We start from the raw sequence: 17,455 nt of genomic DNA, 5'->3' as shown, positions 1-17,455 counted from the left end.
CTCTTTGGCGGTTGGTCCTATATCTGTACCCTTTATTTGTGTGACGTGATCACGGTTCACTTTTTGTTCACAGGGAATTGAATAGGCACTGCATGTGGAGCTCTATAGGAAAAAACAATCTCCCTAACAGGGACACATACAACAATAATCCCTGATCTAGGTTCTGATCTCCTACTGCTCTAACCAAAATGTAAAAATTTTGGCTTTAGATGCACTTTAAATGGAATAATAAGTAAACCCAACATTTCATTATGCTAAAATGTGCTAGCTGTGCCATATACTTGTATAAAAAGTATCCTGTTCTCTTTGTATTGCTTCTTTTTTGCGGAATCCCTGGTGTTCCTGCCAGTCCCTCTGCTTTCCTATTAAAAACTGACCACGCTAAGCAGGAGAACACACTGTGGTCAGTTCTCTTGCTGTGCTGGAAACTCAGCCTGCTCTCCTTCAATGATCAGAATTATCCTGACACCCCCCTCTTACAGAGGAAATGTATACATTTATATATTTAAAAAAAAAGGGGGGGGGGTAAAAATAAAGTGATTTCTATTATTTTTATGTATACACAAATGTGTTTCCTTTCATCTCTATTTTAAACAGAATGGGTTATTTTATATAAAATCGACGAGCTGCATGCATTTAATTTCTTTGCTGTGGCTATCACTGTATACATAGAATCACTTTCTCCTCTAGGAAAATGAACTGACTCTGGCAGGCAGCTCAGACTACAGACATTCCCGTGGATTTTTTTTCTTCCAGGAAAAAGTCCAGCCATTGGCCTTAATTCATGGAAACAGCTTAAAGCCTATTGCACAAAAGAAAGCATTACCCCTAATTTATGAGACTATCCCCTCCAAATTTACCGCACACTACAAACATGGCAAGCGCAAGTTGGAAGACAGCGGGGTCTGTCATTTCTGAGTCCAGAACATTATCACGCTCATACTTGGTTCCCACAAAAATCTATTTTCCAGCCTCTTAAACAGTAGATTTTACACTACTGAATGTTACGGTGAGCACTTCCTATTGTCACTCCCAAAAGGCAAGTGACATATAAAAAGTTTTATGAGCCTGGCTTGTATACAGCAGCATAAGAGTGAATAGTCACTGAAGAACAATAGTCACCTAATGTAGAACTTGATAAAACAGAACCACAGTTATAACCTGATTCTTACTATGGCGTGTCCCAACCCACATTGGGTGCACTGGGACAGGGTCAAAATCATGAGAGGAGAAAGAATGACAATAGAAGGGAAGCCAAATGGGGGCCAAAACTACTTTTTTTCATATTTAAAGAAGGTGGAATGGTTGAAAGGAATCTTTCAAGTGTTTACCATTCCTGTGAGGAGACTTGCCCCCATGTTCTGTATGGTCACTGAGAAAGCAAGCAAGGGGAATATCCTCACAGGATCAAAAAAAAAAAATAATAATAAAAAAAAAAAGTGGCATTTTTTTTATCTCTTTGGAAATTTAAAAAAAAAAAAAAAAAATGGCAAGAGTTACACTTCAAATTACACTCACCGGGCCACTTTATTAGGTACACCTGTTTAATTACGTGATAACACAACTTACTAATCAACCAATCACATGGTAGCAACTCAATGCATTTAGGCATCTAGAGGTAGTGAAGATGACTTGCTGAAGTTCAAACTGAGCATCAGAATGGGGAAGAAAAGGGATTTAAGTGGCTTTGAACGTGGCATTGTTGTTGGTGCCTAATGGGCTGGTCTGAGCATTTCAAAAACTGCTGATCTACTGGGAATTTCACGCACAACCATCTTTCGGGTTTACAGAGAATGGTCCGAAAAAGAGAAAATATCCAGCGAGTGGCAGTTGTGTGGATGAAAATGCCTGGTTGATGTCAGAGGAGAAAGGGCAGACAGGTTTCAAGAAGATGGAAAGGTAGCAGAAACGAAGAACTCCGCTAAGAACAGGAAATCGGGGCTACAAAAATTGGACAATAGAAGATTGGAACGTCTGACGAGTCTCGATTTCACCTGCAACCTTCAGATAGTAGGGTCAGAATCTGGTGTAAACATGAAAGCATGGATCCATCCTGCCTTGAATCAACAGTTTAGGCTGGTGGTCCAATGATGCAGGGGATATTTTCTTGGCACACTTTGGGCCTCTTAGTACCAATTAATCATCATTTAAACCCCACGGCCTACCCCAAGTATTGTTACTGACCATGTCCATCCCTTTATGACTACAGTGTACCCATCTTCTGATGGCTCCTTCCAGCAGGATAATGCACCATGTCACAAAGCTCAAATTATATCAAACTGGTTTCTTGAACATGATAATGTGGTCAATGTACTCCAATGGCCTCCACAGTCACCAGATCTCATCCAATAGCGCACTTTTGGGATGTGGTAGAATGGGAGATTGGCATCATGGATGTGCAGCCAACAAATCTGCAGCAACTGCGTGATGTTATCATGTCACTATGGACCAAAATCTCTGGGGAATGTTTCCAACGCCTTGTTGAATTGATGCCATGAAGAATTAAGGCAGTTCTGAAGGCAAAAGGGGGTCCAACCAGGTACTAGCAAGGTGTACCTAATAAAGTGGCCAGTGAGTGTATAGTCAAGTGACACCTATACATGACTTTGGCTTGTCCTGCACTATTCCACTGTGGTTGTCGTGAAAAACCCAGTGATTTTGGGTATAGAGGAACATGTGACCTCCTCCCATTGGGCAGCACAGTGGAGGTATAAAAGTTATGGCATGTAAAAGCAATCCCTTTATATGTGATTGAACAGAGTATTAAAAACTATCTTGCTGGAGTTTGCCTTTAAAAAAGAAAATCAACGACCGCATTGGGCCGTTCACAGACGTGCAGTGTTAGGGTTCAGAGGCTACACACAAACAATACAATGAAGAGGTTGCGGTGTAATCCATAGGGATTATTACACAGGAAATAATTAGAGGCCACACAGATGTACGGATGTCAGGTGCAAAGTCACAATTCTCATCATTCTACATCTTGCCAACACACAGACAGAGCCTGTTAAGGAGTGAATGGGAAGTCCATCTTACTGGCAGCATTGAAAGGAACAGTGTTTTCCTCCATAGAGCTACTGGCGCTTCTCAAACGCAGCTGCTCCTCGTCACTCGAGCCGGTCACGGCGGTGTCAGAAAGGGAAGACTGGCTGGGGGTATCTTGGGAGAAGTATTGTGATAGCTCTACTTCTGAACTCACCGAGCCCTGCCAACAAGAAGACAAAGATGTGCGTTAGTGATACTACACTATTTATAAGGGTTCTCATCTTTATAAAGGATCTGATCATGTAGTCACACTACAACATTGCTTGATAGGCCAACGTGCATTCTGGTAAATGGGAAAAACCTCCAAAGGGTGGCAAGTAGACCAGAGAAAAAAAAGAGATATAAACTCTCAAGAGAGATCCTTGAGTGTAGTATTAGGGTTTCAAGTGTTTGTGTTACATAAATTGAAATTAAAAAAGTGATATTAGGACCAATACTCACATCGACAGGGTTGCAGGAGCAAGTGGATAAGTAAAGGCTTAAGCAGATACAGGATGGTCTTGATGCTTGCCAGGGCGATTTTTCCAATAACATGTGCTAAGTTAGATGCCATTGGGTTATATATGTGAGGAAACAAACTCCAAAAGCTCAACAGAGGCACCCATATGGAAGTGAATGCCTGAGAGAATCCTTTACATAAAGGACACGTGTTTAATGATTATGCAATACATACAAATATCATCAACATGTTTCATGGCACTAACAGCCTCTTCATCAGGAAGGTGGAGGTGAACACTTTCAGGATGCAGAATGGAAATCCTTTCTGTAGCTTACACACACACACACACACACACACACACACACACACACACACACACACACACACACACAGAATTAAATGGCACAAATAAATCTTATTCAAGGGTGAAATTACGGAATTTCCTATATCTATTGCACCTATGTATTAACTTGTCTAATACCCTAGTTAGCAAGTATATTAAAACTCTGATCATGTTACTATTGATATCACAATAATACTAGGTTAGATATGAAACCAATCACACGGCTTAATAAAACAAAGTCCTATTTCCCAACAAAATAGGAACACGCCAACATGAGATTACAATATTCCAAATGATATAACCAGAACATATAATACAAGAATATCAAAGATACTTATCACAATGCTCTTTGTGAGGCTTTGTATCATTGGGCTAGTCTCAGATGGTAAAAAGAAATAGATGTGGCTCAGGCAGCCACCAGGCTTGAACAAAAGGGAATTCGTACCTTTTCGCTTTTGGTATGGCCTTTTTACACATTCATCCAGACCCATTCATAACCACCCCCTCCTGTCTAATGAGATATTGCCAAGAGGTAGCCCTTTTAATATCTTATATTCTTGCTGACACACAATCTAAAAGCTACCGAATGGCTTGCCACTATGCAGCCTGAAAGTGTTCACCAACACCCTACTGATGAAATGGCCATTGTTAACACCTCAAAAAGTGTCAACAGTGTTTGTATGTATTTCATGTAGAGGTCGACCGATATGGGTTTTTCTCTGGCCGATGCTGATGCCGATATTTAGAAATCATGGCGGCCGATAGCCGATATATGATGCCGATTTTTTTGGGCCGATATGTTAGGCCGATTTTATTTTATTTATTTATTTTTTCCTTTTTTATTTATTATTTTTTTATTTATTTTAATCCCCCTTGATATAACACACCTTTCCCATTGGGGCGTTTTTCAGGCGCTTTTGGGCTAAAAATAGCACCTGTAAAGTGCCTGCAAAATGGCTCCCCTGCAGTCTGTGTGAAAGACAGAGTGCTTTCACACTGAGGCGATTTGCTGGCAGGATCTTAAAAAAAAAAAAATAAAGTCCTGCAAGCAGCACGTTTGGACTGGTGTATACCGCTCCTCCACCACTCCTGCCCATTGATATGAATGGGCACCACTGCCGAAGCGCATGCAATGCGATTTGGCAGCAGTGCTTCATGGGCGCATTTAACCTCTTCCTTGGCCGCTAGCTGGGTTATATGCGCCCCACTAGCAGCCAAATAGCACCGCTAAAATGATGGTAAAGAGCCGCTAAAACTTGCGTTTTACCATCAACGCCTGCCCGCTCCAGTGTGAAAGCAGCCTTCATAAGTGATACAGAAAATTTCTTACATTTAAACATTTATTAAACAAAACAAACCTCCAATCAGTTCACTTGTATGTATGATTTAGATAAAAAAAAAAAAAAACCTATATATTAAATAAAAACAGGTAGTCAAAACTTTTGGACGAAAAAAAAAAAATGGGCTAACTTTACTGTTTTTACTTTATTTTTATTTTTTAAATAGTGTATTTTTTTCCCCAAAAAATGCATTTGAAAGACCTCTGTGCAAATGCTGTGTGACATAAAATATTGCAACAACCACTATTTTATTCCCTAGGATCTCTGCTAAAAAAATATATATAATTTTTGGGGGGTCTAAGTGATTTTCTGGCAGAAAATACAGGATTTTTACTTGTAAGCAACAAGTGTCAGAAAAGATTTAGTCTTTAAATGGTTAAACTGAGAACTTCTACACATGGAGATGACTTCATTCATTCAGAAGTGTAAACATTGTATCTTTCTGTTCTTTTCTTGGCAGCCTGTCCAGAGAGGAGGAAGATGTTTCTATGACGACTCAGGCAACTTACACTGACTTCTATACAGAAGTCATTTCAAAGTCCCGCTGTAGTTCTAAATCGGCTTTTTATCAGCACAATCGGCCGATGCCGATTATTTAAAAAACGGCAAATATCGGCCGATATATCGGTCGACCTCTAATTTCATGATCATTAAAGTCCAGTACTTGATGTAAAAGATTCTTTCAAGCAATCACTTCCATATGGGTGTCTCTGCAGAGCGATAACCAGTTTTTAGGGGTGACTTCCTGACACTGATTCAGGTACACAAGTTGCTGCAAGTGCCCATTCATTATACGTAGGCCAGCAACACTTATCCAACACACCTATTATATATGATTTATGGAGCATCAAGTGTCTGCACAGCACTTTACAAAGAGAAAAAGTGACATAGCAAATGAGCGCTGGCTGATCGAAAAAAGTAAAAAACATTTGTGGATAGCCTGACTCCAAAGTGAGGCTGGATGTGAAGACATTGTGCAATATGTGTGATAAATTTGTGTGTATATATATATATATATATATATATCTCATGTATATTTGCACTATTTGGATAGCAGTGTCCCTTTAATATTTTAGAATATTGCCCTCTTTACTTACTCGGCTTGCAGGCTCCAGGAAGCGTTTCATAGTCCAGCTAAGTGGTGCCGATGCATCTATTTGCTTCGGCTTCACATTTGGAGATGGGCTCTTTAAATGCAGACCTGAAGGATTAGAATTGAAATAAAACTTTGGTTCATTGGCATAGTGCAAGAGTGAAAAATGTGAAAAAGAGTGAAAAATGTGGAATACAAATACCACGTCATCCTCTTCTATTGACTGGCTGTTTCACCTGTTGATTAGCAGTCAAGGCCCATTCAGCCATGTGACTTAAACAATACCTGTCCAAGACTACCTAGCACCATTTTTAAAAACTTTTACATGAGCCACCTCGTTCTTAAACAATTAACATAAGCCATGACAGAACCTATGGTGATGGTATTACAGCCAACTCCAAGGTTCCCCAATTATTTTTGGTCCCCCTTGGAGCCCCGCACCTTTTCACCAGGTATCTTTGGTCGAGCTGCATGACGTTGTGATCCTATTTCTCCACCGATTTGGCGTGTTCTAAATGCAGCAGAGTGACACCAATAATGATGGGGTACTGCTCCCTGCTACATTCTACTGTGACGCACCTTGATACCCTGGGCTTACAGTGAGTGGGGCGATTGGTGAGTATTGCAGTAAAGAAAAGCTGCCTTTTTATTTTAGCAATGGGTAGACCATTTATATTTAGTTACCCCTGTTGATATAAATGTGTAATATATTACAGGACGAGTCCAGTTGAATCTATTGCTGAATGTGTAGCTAACCTACTAAATAAAACTGAATCTATCCGTAGCTATCTGCACTTAAAGTCGGTTTACATTTTTCATCCATATTAAGTAACCTTGTGGGGAATTGTTTGTACCGTAGAGTATTTAAAATGTAAAAAAATAGCATTGAATTATAATTAAGTTATGTTAACCATACACAGCTCGTATCCCAGTCTAATTCAAGTCGTGGGTTGCTCCGTCTATCTGGCTTGACAAACAGATTACAAAATTGAAGGAGCCGGGTGGAAAACTCTCAGCTAAACAGTGACTGCTTCCAATTAAATGCAGTTACTGTTTAGGTATTCAGACAGCTGCAGGTCTGAATATAACAGAAGGCAGGGGAGATTCCTCAATCTATGCTGTATAGTGTGGCTAAATGAAAGACACATATCCATGTATGTCTAGATTAGATTTTTCAGAATGGGATAGTAGCATACAGAAGCTTGATGGGACAGTACTGCTAAGAGCGAGCGTTAGTTCACCACTTTAGTAGAAGATATATCGCAACACCAGTTCCTGTAAGAGGTCTTAACTGTTTGCATTGTACCACATTAATCACCATGCACTACAATGCCTGAATGCGAAGAGTAAATGATCCCTATGTAGGACCCTCTAGCTAGGTAGGTGCTAGAGTGAGTATTTTTCTGGTGAGTAGGAAAATTTAGGCAGGCTGGTGGCGAGGCCTGTTTGTTTTCATTCTAGGCTGAGTGACTCACAGGTAGCATCACTGCCACCGCCATCTTCCTTCCAGATAGTGCTGGAAGGAGAGGAGGAGCTGCCTGGGGTACCTCGATGAGCCTTGACCAATCCCCAACTTGGATTGGTAGGGGGCAGTCCACCTTGAATACCTGGGGTAAGCCCAGCTGGGGAGGAGTTGTCGGGTAAAAGAGCTGGAGTGAGAGAGTGTGGAGGCTGTCAGGTAGGGTTGCCATCTCATTCATTTAAAACCAAAACACATTAATTACACAGGTTCTGTGGCTGATTAACCGCTTTATGACTGCCTCACGCAGATATACTGTGGCAAAAGGGCACGTACAGGCAGATCCTGTATGCTGCCCTTTAAGAGGCAGCTCGCACCGGGAGCTCCGTGGCCGTGATCGCGAGTCCCGATGTCCATATGGGGATACCCGCAATCGTCTCATGGTGAGGAAGAACGGTGAGATGCTAATGTAAACAAGCATCTCCCCGTTCTGCCTAGTGACACTGACACTGTAATCGGGAGCGCTGATCAGTGACGTGTCACACACAGCCCCTCCCTCCACAAATTAGAATCACTCCCTAGGACATACTTAACCCCTACATCGCCACCTAGTGGTTAACCCCTTCACTGCCAGTGACATTTTTACAGTAATCAATGCAATTTTATAGCATTGATCGCAGTATTAATGCCAATGGTCCCAAAAATGTCTCAAAATTGTCCGATGTGTCTGCCATAATGTCGCAGTCACGATAAAAAATGCTGATCGCCGCCATTACTAGTGAAAAAATAAATAAAATAAAAACAGAATGATCAATAAAAATGCCATAAAACTATCCCCTATTTTGTAGATGCAATAACTTTTGCGCAAACCAATCAATAAACGCCTATTGCGTTTTTTTTTTACCAAAAACATGTAGAAGAATACGTATCGGCCTAAACTGAGTTATTAAACTACTAAACTGAATATTTTTTGGGGATATTTATTATACTAAAAAATAATGTTTTTTTTCAAAATTGTCGCTATTTTTTTGTTTATAACGCACAATATAAAAACCACAGAGGTGATAAAATACCACCAAAAGAAAGCTCTATTTGAGAGAAAAATGGATGTCAATTTTGTTTGGGAGCCACGCCACACGACCGTGCAATTGTCAGTTAAAGCGACGCAGTGCCAAATCGCAGAAAGTGCTCTGGTCAGGAAGGGGGTAAATTCTTCCGGGGCTGAAGTGGTTAAGGTGGTAATTAAACTCACTTGCCTTATCTGCATTTATTTAGCCTCAAAACCTGTGTAATTCATACGTGTTCAGGTTTAAAGGGATGAGGTTTCAATCCTACTGTCGGGGCCCATGGGGATCTCCCCAGTCTGGGGGGGGGGGGGGGGGAGTGTGTGTGATCCCGGGCTCGGGTGCATCCAGGAGGAGTGAAGAGATCCTGGAGGGAGAGGCACATGAGAGAGCAAGTGAGAGGACAGTGGGAAAGAACACTTCTAAGCCCTTGTACACACGGTCGGACATTCCGTCGAAAAATGTCTGATCGGACCGTGTTGTTGGATAATCCGACTGTGTGTGGGCTCCATCGGACTGTTTTAGAGCTGGGCTATAAAACTTTCCGACAGCATGATCCGATCGGACTTTGTCCGATTGTGTGTAGAGAATTCCGATCAAACAAAGTGCCGCGCATGCTCAGATCAAATTCCTAGACCAAAGCTATTGGCTACTAACCTGAACGTAGTCCCGTTGTAACGAAATAACATCATGACGTTACGTACGATCGGATTTTTGGACAACTTTGTCTGACCGTGTGTATGCAACACAAGTTTCGGACAAAATCCGACAGATTTTGTTGTCGGAATGTCCGACCGTGTGTACAAGGGCTAAGAGTCTCCAGGGATGACAACTGGTCGCAGCCAGGAGGGCTGGTGAGTGAGCGCAGTTGGGAGGACTGGGGAGGCACACCTGTGATAACTGGGAGATTGCAGTTTAAGATGGGTGCAGAACCAGGAGAGAAGACTGTGGGAAGGACATTGGAAAGAGGTTTTTGCAGTCAGGCTGGCTGGCAGGGCCTGAAGAGAGCTATCTGGGAGTGGTAGCTGAATAGAGGACAGCTAGCACCTGAACTATTTCTACAACACAGGAGCCCGAGGTCCCTGCCCACAAAAAGCAGTTCATTGAGGCCTGGCTGAAGTAGTATCAGGCCTAACCATGTGGTGCTAGCTAGTCTGGAGGAGTGACAGTCTGCAGCAAGGAAAGTGCTGGAGGAGTGAAGGATAAGATGTCTTAAGCAAGTGTTGTGCTGGAGAGAAGACTGGAGTGTATATACTGGAAGGGTATATAGAGGTCCCAAGCAAGTTGCACTGAATTTCCTGGGCATCCCATAATTTCCCATTTCCCATCCAAGTCAATAAAAAAAAAACAAAGCTTATGGACTGTTCTGTGTCTCTGAGTGACTGAGATGGATGTCTGGCTGGCCAGGATGACAAGTGAACCACTACATTCAGCTAACCCTACGGGGGCATCGCTACACTTCGTTTTTAGTCAAATCAAGAGAGCTGGCTCCCAAATAATATTTCTCAAAAAAACACATTTACTTGGCTCGAAAGAGATGGCTTTAAAAGCGCCCTAATAGCCTCCATGCTTTTCACACTACATAATATTCATACTCCCGTGGGGTTTTCACACTGATTACCAAAGCCCTCCCTGTGCAAATAGAAGAGGTTCACACTGACCCACAAGGTTGCTATATAGTACTTCTGCTCTGTTATTTGGATGTTTTAGTGAATATCTATTTGCCTCCCCCATTTGATTCTATTAAATCATCCCAATGCACACAAAAATTGCTTGAGGTTGCAAAGAGTACTATTCTCATTGCTGGAGACTTTAGTGCAGTGTTGAACACCTTACTTGACAGACTTGGAGGTTTCCGAACCTCTTTCACCACTTTGAGGGACTAGATGGAGAGTTATGGCTTTGTTGAAATTTAATGTTAAAGACATCCTGATCATAAAGAGTTCTTCAGTCAATCAGATTTGCATAAAACTTTATCCAGAATAGACATGTTTATCTTGGACCATGCTCCCTTGGAACTCCAGCTGCAGGTGATACACCCGCCTAGTATACGGGCCTGGCTATGAGCCCTTTCTGGTTAGCAGAGCTCACAGTTTTGTATAACTGTCGCAATGACATGAAACACTACTGGCAGGAGAACGCTCAAGGAGTCCCAGAGGGTCTTAAATGGGATTCCTTTAGGGCGGTTACGAGAGGATTTTATATGACTGGGGCTCATAAGCTTAAAAAGCCCAACAATATAAATCTAGCCTCCTTGAGCCAGAAGATTTCGGACATTAGAAGTCTGTCTCTAAGGCCGCGTACACACGCGGGGACTGTTCGCCCAACTTTGTCCGTCAAACAGTTTCAGCAAACAGTCCGCTCAAAATTAGCATGGACGGACATGGCCACACACGACGGACGAACAGTTTGCTGAAACCGTGCGCGATGACGTGAACGGCACGTACGACGGGACGAAAAATACGACGTCCTATACACTGCATTATAACTTTCGGCGTGTAAATCCTTTCTGAGCATGCGCGGAACTTAGTTTGACGAACAAGCCTACACACGAGGGGACTGTTCGCTGAAACTTTGTTTCAGCGGACAGTTTTTCGGAATTTCCGAAAAACCTTGTTCAGCGGACTGTTCGCTGAAACTGTCCGCTGAAAGCCCACACACGAGCGGACTGTTTGCCGAAACACTGTTCAGCGGACAAAGTTGGGCGAACAGTCCCCGCGTGTGTACGCGGCCTGATCCTTCCTCAACAACTTATCAAGAGTGGATAAGATGCTCACAGATAAGACGCAATTGCGAAAACTTCTGGGTCCTTTGCCAAGCATAAAACAGTACACTACAATGATAGTCTTTCTAGTTAAACAGTGGTAGTAAAGTTCGATTTACAGGTCATAACTGTAGCTCTGGTGGTACCAGGACATTCTTGTGATGACCAATTAAATGGTGTGTTGATAAACTGAAGCATTCTAGTACTGAAGACCCCAGTTTGATTTATGCTATAGATCCATTTCGTATAAAGCTAGCCCTGGTGCCAATGGTAGGATCCAAGGGAGTGCTGGGGAAAATGGGGGTAACACCAGGATCAGGCTCATAATTTGTGTCCGAGAGAATATGAGGGTTGTACTAAAAGTAATGCAAACACATAGGTCCTTCAAATTTCACATGCTGGTAGAGTAACTCCTTCTATAGCATTTTCTTTTTCATTGCAGGTAAATAATTGATTCCAAGCAGAAGCAATGTGCTGCCATTGAGTTCTCAATGAAAGTGGGGAGAAGGCTTTGACATCCACAGAAGGCTACAAGACATAGCTCTAGTCAATAGTGTCATCCTTCGCCAAGGACTCAACAACGGCATATTGCTTCTGCTTGGGATCCATTATTTACCTGCAACGAGCAAGAGAAGTTACTATAGAGGAAGAGTTACTCTACCGGCATTTGACATCTGAACAACCTACAGTGTGTAGGTTCATAAAAAAGTTGTGCACTTTTGTATTACTTTACAGCCCTTGTATGTATAATATGCTCTCCTCAGCCCTAGAAGAAACTCTCCAGTTTTCCAGGCTAATATTGATGCTGCAGAAACTGCAAAGAGGTCCATAATATGCCATTGTTGCATATTTCCCAGTGTCTACACCAGCCTCTCTCAAACTTTTTTACACAGGAACCCATAAAATGACCTTCCGGTCTCAGGGAATCCCTGCTAAAAATGACTAGATCATGATACATTAGTGCGATGGTCAGTGGGAAGAATGCTTCTTAAATTTGTGGTCATTGGGAAGAATTACCCCCTTACAGATAGCTAAAAATATTATTGGTGTCAGTGGGAACTTATCTGAGAGGCAGAATTTGCTTAATGCTCAAGGAACTCCTAGCAACCGCAAGAGGAACCTTAGGATTCAATGGAACCCTGGCTGAAAAACCCTGGTCTACACCATGAATGAAGTCCTAACTCAACATCATATGTAGGGTTGTTACCCGAGACAGAAATCACTATATTTATAGGGAGCCATCTTTGCTACTCTACTATTCATTAATATTCAATATACAAAGGGCTAACTGAAGAAGCACGGAATAAGTCACTTACCGGGACTGTGGGAAGAGTCCTTGCTCTCACGATGGGTAGTACGAGAGATAGCCTCGTCCATTTCTTGCTCTGACATCTGTATTCAAAATCAAACACAATTGGAAATGTTGGAGTGCATACATGAAATAGTCCAATATAAAGATTGCTCTTGTCCCCCATCCCACTCTGTTCTGTGCCGTATAAAGCAACGCTGATAGCACATTCCTCCCAGAGCAGGCTACCCACAATCTGCATCACTTTTAAAAACTGGAGCAAAGGGAAGAGTGTGGCGTTACTCACAAACAACCAATTAGATGATAGCTGGTGTTTGTAAAACTGCAGAAGATAAAGGACAGCTCAGGTCTATTTGGCTACAATGGACAACAGAGATGCTTCCTTATATGAAGGTAATGCCATGATCAAAGACAATAAGACTGTCATACATTTATTTTATATATATATTGAGATAGCTATATATCTATATAGATGGAGATATCTCTATATCTCCATCTCCATGGATTTAACAACTGGTGATCCTGCAAACACCACACTCCCTATCCTAGGGTGGCTACGTTCATTCTCCCACTGTATCTATGATTGCTTTAGTGGTTTGGACAGTATATCTTCATTACATTGGGGATAGAGTAAGTGGTAATTTACAGAAGACAGTTTGGAAGGAAGATAACTTTGTGTTTTTTGTTCAGCTCACAGGAAGTGCCAAGGACACTGCACTTCTGGCTGGACCAATGTGTATATTCTGTACTTGCTTAAAAAAAAAAAAAAAAAAGAAGAAAGAAAACCAACACAGCTACCACATCTAATGACTAGTTTATGGATTTATATATTTATGGAGTTATATAAAATAAAAAGAAATCTAGACAGTCTTGACTGTTTCAGGTCAGCCGAAATGTTAACATAAGAGACAACCTTGCTACACACTTGTTCACACTTGCAGTTGAGCAGTGGTTTTACCACCCCCCAACTGTTTTTCCATCAGCTGCAGAAGCTGCGGCCAGATGGGGGGGGGGGGGGGTACAACCATGGCCACAATGCTTTACCTCATGGCAGGAATTATACTCCATGTCTCTGGTGATCAGTGGATGATGCATAAGCCATTTCAGTGAATGGGGCCGGTCTGCATTTGCACCCAATTGTGGCGTGCTAGGGTGGGCATCATGGAGTTATAGCAGGATATGAGCGTGAGATATAGTGCCCCCTCGGTGCCTGTTAAATGCTCTCTGAAAAGCGATCCAAATGCACATTGCTCTTTAGAGAGCAAAACTTATGTGAACAAGCCCTTTGGCTAGGTTCACACAGCTCCGATCAGATTTTGATCCAACTTTCAGTAAGATTATGCGATGCAACTTGGATGTGGCTTACATATTCTATGGGTCTGGAATTGCCTGGAAGTAACATAGAACCCTTTTCCAAAATCGTGCTGCGCTGTATTGATGTGAACAGGCAACAAAATAATGTCATTTCCATTGTTGTGCGATTCTGTGCGACTTGAGTCGCATATAAAATCGCACTAATGTGAACTACGCCTTAGGGTGACCATACGCATTACAATTTGGTTGTACAATCTTTTTTAAATCTACTAAAATTATGCGATAGGGTGGAAAACCTCAATAGCCCATTCGCTTTGTATCCAATCATGCAGGTCCGTATACTACATAGTTGTTTGAAGATCTAAATGAGATTATACAATCAGATTGCACACACTGTTGCCAGTAATGGGCTGCAAAAGCTTTACAACATACTTAAACTGGACTTGTAAAATTTTATTTCTCACAGTACATCACAATCTGGAGATGGTGCACATTGGTGTGGTGCAATGCCAAGTGCATTGGGGTTCATTGTGTAAAGCTGGTCATAGATGGATCAAATGTTGGACGGTTCAGCAGGGACCGGCTGAGATTCAATTCTTCTACAGGCAGGCTAGTTGTACTGAAGCCGATTCATTGATCATCCGCTAGCAGTAATCATTGTGTTCAGTTGGCAGGGAAGGCTCCCCGCTGACAGAACACAATAGCGCTGGAGGAGCGATTCTGACTGTGTTGATGGGGAAAGATTTTCTTTCCTGCAACCTGTGGTTTTGAGAAAGAAAATTGTATAATCTATGGCTTGCTTAAAGTGTTACTAATTCCATGACCCTGCAGTCACTATATCTGGTCTCCCACAGTTCACAGAACATGGAAATGCAATAGTCTTAGTAACTACAAACTGCTAAATACCTTTTCTCATCAGCAGTATATAGCAGTCTTATGACTTCTATCAGTGTCTGGTTAAAGCCTGTAGGAGTTTTCATTCTACTCTGACTGTCCTATAAGGCTGCACGACCCTTGACCCTGTGTCTGGACAGTGCCGATTGGCCCTGTGCCAATAACATGCACCCTTCTAAGGAAAAAAAATCTTTCTAGCAATACACAACAAACTGAGCATGTGCAGAGTGCCCCCAAAACTCTTATCAGGAGATGGATTGGGGACATTGGAAGAATGGGAGGATCAGAGAAGACAGGATCAAACAGCCATTTTACACAATGTGGAGGATTAACCCCTTAGGTTCCACAGTGAGTATAACAAGCATGCTTTACTGCATATAAAGACCAATTTTACTGTTGTTGGTTTCGGAACACTTTAAGGTGAATGAGATCCTATGAGTGGACAGAAACATCTGTGCTCACAGAAATAGAAGCCTTTACATCATGGAACAGTCCATGAAAAATTACAAATTTCATTCCTGCAGTGTATTAACATTTACAGAATTAATAAAAAGAGAAGTGCAAACCAGAGACATAACTAGAACCTTCGGGGCCCCGATGCAAGAAACCATAAAGGGCCCCCCTGACCGACCCTGCCCCATGCAGGGGGTGGCAGTAAGAGGCAGAGGTTGGGATCAGTTGCACTGACAATGTGTCACTTACTTTGTCAGTCAGTCGATTGCTTCCCCTTCATCATTACTCCGGTGCCTCCAGGGATGCTCCTGTGTCATGGGGTCTCCTGCAGAGGAGAGAGCTACTCCCGCTTCACTCCATTGGTGTCAGTTGGTCAGTTGACTTTCTCTTCCAGCATCCGCCTCCCTACAGGTCTTCCCCCTCCTTAGCCCTTGTACACACGGTCAGACATTTCGACCAACAAAATTCGTCTGATTTTTTCCGATGGATTTTGTCCGAAACTGGTGTTGCATACACAGGGTCGGACAAAGTTGTCGGAAAATCTGATCGTTCGGAACGTGATGACGTTCATTTAATACGACGGGACTACGCTCAGGATAGTAGCCAATTGCTTTGGTCTCGTAATTTGATCTGAGCATGCGTGGCAATTTGTCCGATCGGAATTCTCTACAAACTTTTATATCCAGCTCTCAAACTTTGTTGGTCGGACGGGAAAAGTGCGATGTAGCCCACACACGGTCGGATTATCGAACAACATGGTCCGATCGGACCTTTTCCGTCGGAATTTCAAACCGTGTGTACAGGGGCTTAGAGACAGCAGCCTTTCCTCAGCGGGCGAACACCCCCCCGCGCACGCTGCGGAACGAAGGGACAACCAGAACGGTGAAGAACGTGTGGGCGGGCGACCCATGACAGCGGAGAACAGGGGGGCAGAGGGACGCCTGAGAATAGAGAATGGGCAGGTGCCCCCCCCCCCCCCCCCACAGTGGAAAAACTCCAGGGCCCAGTCGCAAGTGCGACTGCTGCGACCTTGGTAGTTTTGCCACTGAGTGCAACAAATAAATGACTGCATCACAACCAGAATACATTCTTTTCACTGATCTGACAACACTAAACTGAAATCTGATTGGCTGCTACAGAATTCCAACTACACTAAACTGAAATCTGATTGGCTGCTACAGAATTCCACGCTTATTACTGCTCTTTTGCGGAATAAGGTTGGTGATGACATAAAAAGAATAATCATTGTCAGAGCCATATATATCTTACTGTCAACGGTCTCAGCACATATGGACACCTTGCCTCTAAAACCTTCATGGTACATCAGTTTTATATTTTATAACAGGTTATTTTTAATAAAACACAGTATACGAGTCCAATGTTCTGCCGCTGAACGGAAATGAAGGCTGGGAGAGCGATTCCCCCTGGATGTCATCAATTGCTCGGTGCTCCATATGGAATCTTTACAGATGCATGAAAGGAAAGGAGACGGATAACGGACATGTGGTTTTTATTGCTCCTCTACGATGTGCCATTTTTATCTCAGCCTGCTGTCTTTATACTGCTGGAATGAGAACATAGACACCAGAAAGCTTTGGCGCACACTATTTCTGCCTCTTCCTTTCACTGAAGTAGGTCTAAACCCTAACCGGATGACATCTCGTCTTCTAAAGCAGCATGCATCATAAGCCATTGCTGTTTTTTCCATATTCTATTGTTTTCACATTTTTGTATCTTCTTGCCGCTGTTCTCCTTCAGCCAATTCCTGTCTACATGGATGTCACATGCACATCATTACTCTGGATGGGCTTCTTGATAGTGACAATGGTACACTATGCCTGCACAAAGTGGCCTGTAATCTCCACCAGGGTTGAATGTTAACAAGGTGACAACGCAAGAGACCAAATGGTAATCAGTTGCCATCCCATAACTGGAATT

General features: G+C 42.5%; 1 protein-coding gene across 2 annotated transcripts in view; it reads right to left on the bottom strand.

Moving 5' to 3' along the window:
• The window catches only part of PDZD2 (PDZ domain containing 2), a 430,456-nt gene that overhangs the window by 67,703 nt on the left and 345,298 nt on the right, over positions 1–17,455 (bottom strand). For both annotated transcript variants that reach the window (XM_077462905.1, XM_077462906.1), the window contains 3 exons: positions 12,864–12,939; positions 6,265–6,368; positions 3,037–3,205 (listed from right to left, as the gene is read on the bottom strand). In XM_077462905.1, coding sequence (XP_077319031.1) covers positions 3,037–3,205; positions 6,265–6,368; positions 12,864–12,939 — 349 coding nt within the window. The remainder of the gene's footprint in view (positions 1–3,036; positions 3,206–6,264; positions 6,369–12,863; positions 12,940–17,455) is intronic.

The sequence above is a fragment of the Lithobates pipiens genome, unplaced genomic scaffold (assembly GCF_037356315.1).
Source record: "Lithobates pipiens isolate NorthernLeopardFrog02 unplaced genomic scaffold, aLitPip1_a1.2 Scaffold_3, whole genome shotgun sequence".
Lineage (NCBI taxonomy): Eukaryota > Metazoa > Chordata > Amphibia > Anura > Ranidae > Lithobates > Lithobates pipiens.
This window is presented reverse-complemented; position numbering and strand designations above follow the sequence as displayed.